The following is an 8,434-nucleotide window of genomic DNA, read 5'->3' as shown; positions in this document are numbered from 1 at the left end:
CTGGGACTACAGGCGCCCGCCACCTCGCCCGGCTAATTTTTTGTGTTTTTTAGTAGAGACGGGGTTTCACCGTGTTAGCCAGAATGGTCTCGATCTCCTGACCTCCTGATCCGCCCGTCTCGGCCTCCCAAAGTGCTGGGATTACAGGCTTGAGCCACCGCGCCCGGCCCTTTTCTGGATTTTCATTTTCCACTGTTTCCTGAGACCCCTATGTGCCAAAATGATCGTAAACAGACCATCTAACAACAATAAACTTAAGGGCAGAACAACTATCCATGTGTGTCCTTCGTTCAAGAAGAGATGCAGCATTCTTTCTTCTGAGCCTGCTTAAAATGCAGGCCCTGGCTGAATTCGTTTCATTTTAAGGTCATCTATTTGTGGAGACACTTGCACAACATTGCATCTTTCTTCTCTCTTTAGCATCCACTAGGAAACTGTAAGTATGATCTGTAAAGGCGGAAGAATCTCGTTTTAATTTATCCTTACAGATGGGAGGAAATATTTTTTGGAAAAAAAGTAGCTATAAGACAAAATAGTTGTTACACTGTTGTCTCCAAATTCAGATACTTTATTCCAACTCAGAGTCCTGCTAACTCTTACTTTACATATACAGTTAATAAACTAGGCTTATTGCTTAGTCCATTGCAGATTAGAATTAAAAACTAGACTGGGAAGCACTGGTACAGTTTGAGACAGGTACGGTGGCCTCAGATGCGACAGAGTCTGACATAAAAAGTAAAAACTAAGTGAAAATAATGGACATTACAATGGGTTACTAAAATTATAAGTAATAATTATGAAGAAAAGGCTTATTTGCCATCTGTATTCTCTGTTCAAGAAGGCAGGGTGGTATATATTTAGTGTACTATAAATTGCCATGGAATTGATGTTTATTTCTGTAAGTTTTGCTGTTTTTTTCAGTTATCTAGAAAACATATCTGGATATCCGATGGCACACATAACATTTGTTACTGTGCAGATCATTCATTTTCCAACAGGTTTCGGGTTTTTTTTTTCTTTTTACATTTTGGGGGTCTTTAATTTGGATGGTTAGACAGAAACTATTTTAGAGACTGATTGTCTCCTAATGTGTTCCCCTGAAAGGACAATGTATTAAGTGTCTACTTTCCAAGAAGCTTCTTAGGTACCCTAAAAGGAATTCAGGTTGATATTTTTGCAGACTTTGCATAAAAATTATTCATTGCCATTTTACAGTCACTATGTATTAAGTATGCATTCCTTGTCCAGTACACTGTAACACATTTTATGTGAGACAAAGTAGAACAATCAATCCCTGTCTTCCAAGAAAGACAATAATCATTAATAGTAGAAATTATGTTCAAAATTGGCCATTTATTCTTTTTATCCAAGCTTAAATATGAGTTAACACTAGACCCAAACTTAGTTTACGTAATAGTTACATATACATTCTTCATAGGGGAAACAAATTAGTTAATTTACACATAAATATTCACAGTTTTTTAGCCAGAAATAGTAACAACCTACTAAATGCATGGACTCATAGGGTGAAGGAAGAAATCCAGTTCTAATGGGCTTCATGAAAGTTTTTACCTAAATGAATTCTTCCATTAAATGGATCTCATGGTTTTTTGTTTTTTTTTTTTTCTTTTGAGACGGAGTCTTGCTCTGTGGCCAGGTTGGAGTGCAGTGGTGCCATCTCAGCTCACTGCGAGCTCCGCCTCCTGGATTCAAGTGATTCTCCTGCCTTAGCCTTCCCAGTAGTTAGGAAGGGCTACAGGCGTGCGCCACCATGCCCAGCTAATTTTCATTTTTTAGTAGAGACGGGATTTCACCACGTTGGCCTGGATAGTGTCAATCTCTTGACCTCGTGATCCGCCTGCCTTTGCCTCCCAAAGTGTTGGGATTACAGGCATAAGCCACCACGCCCAGCCCGGCCTCATGGTTCTTTAAAATACATTCTGCTTTCTAGAATATCATTAGGCTGATTTTAAGTTGTACTTGAGTTCAAAATTGCAACAGTATCATTTTAAGGATGATCTCTATTTGAATTTCATATGCAGATATATGTGTAATGTTTTGATTCTTTCCTTGCAGTGCAAAATGGCAACTCTTAAGGAAAAACTCATTGCACCAGTTGCGGAAGAGGAGACAACAGTCCCAAACAATAAGATCACCGTAGTGGGTGTTGGACAAGTTGGTATGGCGTGTGCTATCAGCATTCTGGGAAAGGTACATTTCAAGAACACCATAGATGATAGAGAAGTTCAGCATGTGTACACAGTTTCTTTGGGCACCTTGGAATTTTATTATATCTCTAAAAGATTTCTTTTTTTCCTGAACAATTTGAAGTTGTAGATGTAATCCCACTTCACTTTTAAATATTTAAGCATGTATCTCCTAAAAGAATTATATTTTCCCTATGTGACCGTAATAGTTACTGCACTTAGAGAATTTAACACTGATGCAGTATGATCATCCATCATACACTATTAACATTTAAAATTCTCCATGTTGTCAAAAATCTCAAAATCATACCATTTATAGCTATTTTCACTTCAGTGCGAGATCATGTGTTTCATACACTTGTCATGTCTCTTCTTCTTTAATCTGGAACTGTTACTCAACCTTTCTTTGTTTCTTCTGTCATTGACATTTTTGTAGCATCCAGGTGAGTTCTGTAGAATGTCCCTCAGTTTGTCTGTCTGATGTTTTCTTGTAATTCAGCTCGGGTTGAATTTATCGGGTGGGATTGGAACTAGGTGATGTCATGTCCTCCTTTGTGCAGACCAGTCAGGAGACACATGATGTTCAACTTGTCTCTTTACTGCTGAACTTAATCCCCTGGTTCAAATGGTCACAGCAAGCCTTCTCCACTGCAAAGATCCCTTTCCCTCCTTTAATTAATAAGTAGTCTGTGCACGCATGGCTTTGTGAGTTTGTGGGAATGTTCTGTTAAGCCCTTGAAACTTTTACCTATTGGTTTTATTTTGAAATGATTTCAGATTTACAGAAAATTTGTAAGAATGGTAAAAAAATAAAACTTTCATAAATACTTCACCGACATTTACCAATTCTTAACATTTTGTTATTTATGCTCTCTCACCATACATACACATATGTGTGTGTGTATGTATATATATATATGCTCATAGGTAGATAGATTTGTAGATACAGAGATCTATAGAAATAGATATAGATGTCCACGATATATGTGCCTATATCTATAAATGGCTTTTTTTCTGAACCATTTGAAAATAAATTGCAGATATTATGCCCTTTACTTCTTCTAAGTCCTTCAGAGCAGCAGTCCCCAACCTTTCTGGCACTAGTGACCAGTTTCGTGGGAGACAATTTTTCCACAGATGTGGGGTGAGGGGATGGTTTCAGGATGAAATTGTTCCACTTCAGATCATCAGTCATTAGCTAGATTCTCTAGATTCAGTACTGGCCCGTGACCTTGGTTTTGGGGACCCCTGTTTTAGAGTACATTTCCTTAGAACATGTTCTGAGATAATCAGTGCAATTATCAACATCAGGAGATTTAACACTAATACTATACTGTTATCACCTTCTACTTCAGTTTTTCTTATATACCTCCATAGGCTTTTTGCCTTACTTCATATGTATCCTTTGTAATTCAAACCACAGTTAAGCTTTCTTTAGTTCTCAAAGACTTTTGAGGAAAGAAGCCCTTTTCTTATTTATCTCACTGAATTGATTCCTTATTTCTTCTGATGGCTGCCTTAAATGTAGGAACAACAAAAACAAAAATGCTGCCTTGCCTTCAGGAGAACACACTGTCCCTTTGTATCATATGTAAAGGCTGCCTGAATAACCCCTAACCAAGCACATTTCTGTTTTCAAAGTTTAAATTCTAAAGCAGCAAACTGAATCTTCACTGAGAAACACTTATCAAAAAAATACGCTAAAAAACGTAGTGCACACCAATGAACATTTTATCCTTTTGCATTTCCTTCTAGCTAGCTTCAATTGACTAGGTAACTATCATTTAGGATAGCAGCTCCCTAGATTACAGGGAATTGAAATAATCACAATTTCATGCTCACTGTTCATGCCAAAAAAAACAAAATATTCCAGCTTACATCCTTTTGAAAAAAACATTGAGTATGTGCCATGTTCAAAGATAAAATACTTTATTTTAAACAACCTTAGGAGATAGGAGCTGTTCATATACTTGCTGTTGGATGAAATGGCTGATGCTTAACGAGCCTGTCCACAGTGTCACATGAGGCAGTGGTAGAGCTGTATTTTGAACCCGGGGCTCTGAACTCTTCACCGTGATGACTTTACAATTTTCATTTTATGATTCAATGCCACTATTTAGGCATTTAGAAAAAAATAAATGCATTCATTAAATACTAGCTAGAGATTTTTCTTTCCTTCTGTTAATCTCAAAATTTGGGCCTTTCAGGAAACTATATCTGAGCTACCATGATTCTATAAGAAGTACCTCTATGATGTTTTAATCATAAATTTTAAACTCTCTTCAGTAAATAATTTAATTGAGACTGTGCCTGGAGTTATATAACACTTTGGCTCAACTCAAGGGCTTGAGAGAATAGCCCCTGCTGCTACCACAGTTGGGATCTTCAGATTCAGAGACTATGATTTCTGTTTTTCTTTTTTCTTTTTTTTTTGAGATGGAGTCTTGCTTTGTCTCCCAGGCTGGAGTGCAGTGGCGGGATCTTAGCTCGCTGCAACCTCCACCTCCTGGGTTCAAGCAGTTCTCCTGCCTCAGCCTCCTGAGTAGCTGGGACTACAGGTGCATGCCACCACGCCCGGCTAGTTTTTTGTGTTTTTAGTAGAGATAGGATTTCACCATGTTAGCCAGGCCGGTCTTGAACTCCTGACCTCATGATCTGCCTTTCTCTGCCTCCCAAAGTGCTGGGATTACAGGCATGACCCACCACGCCCAGCCCTGATTTCTGTTTTTCAATCTAGCGTTCTTTTCCCTTTATCTTTTGCAAAATGGAGTACATTGCCTTAGAAACTATTTGGAGACTATCTAACAAGGAATATTTTTGAAACCATAAATACAGAAAAGAATGACTGACTTGTTGAAAGATGATTTTACAAATTAAAAATGTCTAAATTTTTTTTTTTCTTCATTTCTCTTTTTTTTTTTATTTTTTATTTTTTTTTTAAACTTTTTTTTTTTATTATACTTTAAGTTCTAGGGTACATGTGCATAACGTGCAGGTTTGTTACATATGTATACTTGTGCCATGTTGGTGTGCTCACCCATCAACTCGTCAGCACCCATCAATTCATCATTTATATCAGGTATAACTCCCCAATGCAATCCCTCCCCCCTCCCCCCAAAAATGTCTAAATATTATTTTAATGGTTAAAAGTGGTTCAAAATTGTGTTAATACATGATAAAGATTAGAAATCCCACTAGCTTAATAGAGAAAGGAAAATAACTCTGCATGTGGGTGTTTGTATATTACTTCATTTATTCCTTTCTGTAACCTGTCAGAGGATATTGTCATGTATATGGTATGGTTGAAAAAAACAAAAAACCAAACATCCAAGGTGACACATAGTAAATGCCAGGTCTGGCCTTTTTGAGCTCATAGATGGTGTACTTTGCCCCCAGAAATTAAATAAAAGTATAGCATCGGAGAGGTTGAGGAGGGACATGCATTAGCTAGATTCTGGAAGCCCACTAAGGCTCCCTAGTACAGTGTCGCACCGAATAAAGACTTGGTTATTTTTGGCTTCTACTTTTGCCTACTCTCTGCAGCCCGTTGCTTACATAATAACCATAGAGAGCTTTCATAAAACTAGTGGCTCCCCTACTTAAAACTCCAGTCATTTTACAGTGCACATATGCTACACATATACATAAAATCCCATGAGGCCTCACAGATTCCCTCCCTGCCTGTTTCTCAGAGCAAAGCAATGGAACACACAACTCCAGGGGCACCATACACACGGAGGCAGCAGACCTGCCAGTGCAACGTGATGGTACCATCTCTGACTTCATCTCTTCTAGTTTTGTTCTGCCTCCCAAATGCCAATCTCATTTTTGCTTAAACTCTTTTACTTGCATTTCCCTTCACGTGGAATGTTCTTCCCTAGGCCACAGGGTTGACCCCTTCCTATCATTCAGATCTTACTGCAAATGCATGCCTGTGCAGGTAGGCCTTCCTTGCCTTCCGATATAAAAGTAAACTTCCTTCCCAGTAGCTTCAACATCTTCCTGCCTTATGCTCTTAAGAGCATTTCTGCCTTCAGAGATAAGCCTGATTTGTTGTTTGTTTAATTCCTATTTCCTTCCTGATATATTCCATGGCTTCAGAGACTATCATAACTGTATACCCGAGTAGCAGGATAATGCCAGGCACTTATATGATAAATAAATGAATACTTCTGCTATTACTAGTAAGTTGCACTCATATTTTGTCAAACTTTGGTCATGGCTTTATCTTCTACTGCCAGACTTTACTTTTGCCCCATTATCCATCTCAGACTTTGCATTTTAACCACCAAGAGAGGAGGAGCTGAATGTCGAACTCATGTTGTAGGGGTCATGAAGAGCTTTGAGGCAAGATTATCATAAATCCTTAGCTTCTAAGTCTGTCTTTGGTTTGAGTGTTTATTCTTGCTTCAGTCAACTGTAGCCATGTTCTTGTGGACAAACACAGTATAACAAAGCTCTTAAGAGGAGCAAGGTAGGTACAACGACAAATTGCAAAGTAATTTTATAGTGCAAGACTTGGCTTAAAGGTAAAATATAATGAAAATTTGGTATTTGTACAACCTACCTTTGGTATTTCAGCCAGAAACATGCTCAAATAGTATTTTAATAATAATGTAGAAGTAGCATTTCAGAGGGGAAGAAACAAACTATTGAATAAATGGCACTTACCCATATAGCTAATTATTTGAGAAAGGTTATACCTTTTCCTCCTGCAAAATTGTATGCATACTAAACACTTGGAGATACATATATATATATATTTTTTTTTTTTTTCTATTGAGAGAGAGAGTCTTACTCTGTCACTCAGGCTGGAGCACAGTAGTACAATCTCTGCTTACTGCAACCTCTGCCTCTCGGATTCAAGTGATTCTCCTGTCTCAGCCTCCCCAGTAGCTGGGATTACAGGTGCGTGCCACCATGCCCGGCTAATTTTTGTATTTTTAGTAGAGACAGAGTTTCACTATGTTGGCCAGGCTGGTCTCAAACTCCTGACCTCAGGTGATCTGCCTGCCTCGGCCCCCCAAAATGCTGGGTTTATAGGCATGAGCCACCACTACTGGTGGTAGTGGAAGAGGGAGAATATATGGCTGTGTTTGGTCCACTCAGGACTTTAGATTAAAAGCCTTTTTGTTAAGTTTGTCACAGAAGTAGAGTAAAAATAAATACGTTTTTAAAAGCCATTTTAGTGATATATTAAGCAAGCTTTCAACAGTGGTTTTCTTGGTATCTAAGTGACCTTGATCCATAGTAAGAATACTGCTTTTGCAGTTAATGTAAACCTTGCCATTTCAAACATTATAAACATACTTATAGCTTAAGTGAAATATATGTATGGTAAATTCATTTTATAAAATATGTGAATACAGAGGGAGATTTATTTAAGCCAAACAATACGACGAGTACTTAGGCACACATCTTCTATTTGCACGCCTCTGGATTTGGGTGATACTCAGTGCTGCAGATGCAGCTAAATTCAGTGTTACAATTATTATTTCAGTGTTGGATCTCTTCCTTCCTTTTCAGCCGCGAATGCGCTTCTCAGGCAATTCTCTACACCCACTGAAACAAAGAGACAGGATCTGAGATCCTGTGACATCCTTTTCTACTTAAGCACTAAATTGTTTTGCCCTGTTGACTTCAGCAGCACACATGTGATGTTACTAAAATAAGAGTGATATTCCCAGTGCTCAGTACCTTAATAGAATCATTATAGCTATTATCAAGTTGTATTTCATTAATTTAGGACCTAAAAAACACAAATGAGAACTTTGTGTGCTCTTATCAGAGATTGCAAAGAACAAAAGCAGCTTTAAAGGTGTCAAAACGTCTTTAAGGAAAAATGGATAAAAATTCATGCCAGTATTTGATATACATCGAAATGAGGAAATGTTCTGTCATTTCAAAAATCTGCAAGTAATTTGGTTGCTCAGAGCTAAGGACACATTCGATCATCGGAAGGCCTCAGTCTTAGAGAAACCCTCACAAGCAAGCCCACTGTAACTGACTTCATGAGACCAGGCAGCCACTTAGATTTTAGCAACAGAGGACAGTGTTTATTCACCCTCCTAAGGGGAGGGAGACTTGCTTTATCTAGCAAGCTAAGTAGGTCAACTTTTCTTATTGGCTGTCTCCCAGCTCTCTGCGGCATCTCTCTCTGGTGGCCCCTGCCGCTTGTGCTACTCCACCTTATTCTTCAAAGTGCTTCCTGAACTCCAGTTACTTAC

At 38.3% G+C, this 8,434-nt stretch overlaps 1 protein-coding gene across 5 annotated transcripts in view; it reads left to right on the top strand.

Moving 5' to 3' along the window:
- The window catches only part of LDHB (lactate dehydrogenase B), a 33,594-nt gene that overhangs the window by 1,717 nt on the left and 23,443 nt on the right, over positions 1 to 8,434 (top strand). For 4 of the 5 annotated variants that reach the window (XM_011955122.1, XM_011955097.1, XM_011955116.1 and 1 more), the window contains exon 2: positions 2,077 to 2,211. In XM_011955122.1, coding sequence (XP_011810512.1) covers positions 2,083 to 2,211 — 129 coding nt within the window. In that variant the 5' untranslated portion in view covers positions 2,077 to 2,082. Of the gene's footprint in view, positions 1 to 1,632; positions 2,212 to 8,434 lie in introns of those variants that run through there. The other variant, XM_011955105.1, reaches the window with a different exon arrangement.

The sequence above is a fragment of the Colobus angolensis genome, unplaced genomic scaffold (genome assembly GCF_000951035.1).
Source record: "Colobus angolensis palliatus isolate OR3802 unplaced genomic scaffold, Cang.pa_1.0 Scaffold11, whole genome shotgun sequence".
NCBI lineage: Eukaryota > Metazoa > Chordata > Mammalia > Primates > Cercopithecidae > Colobus > Colobus angolensis.
Note: the sequence above shows the minus strand (reverse complement) of the source record. Positions and strands in the feature narration are given on the sequence as shown.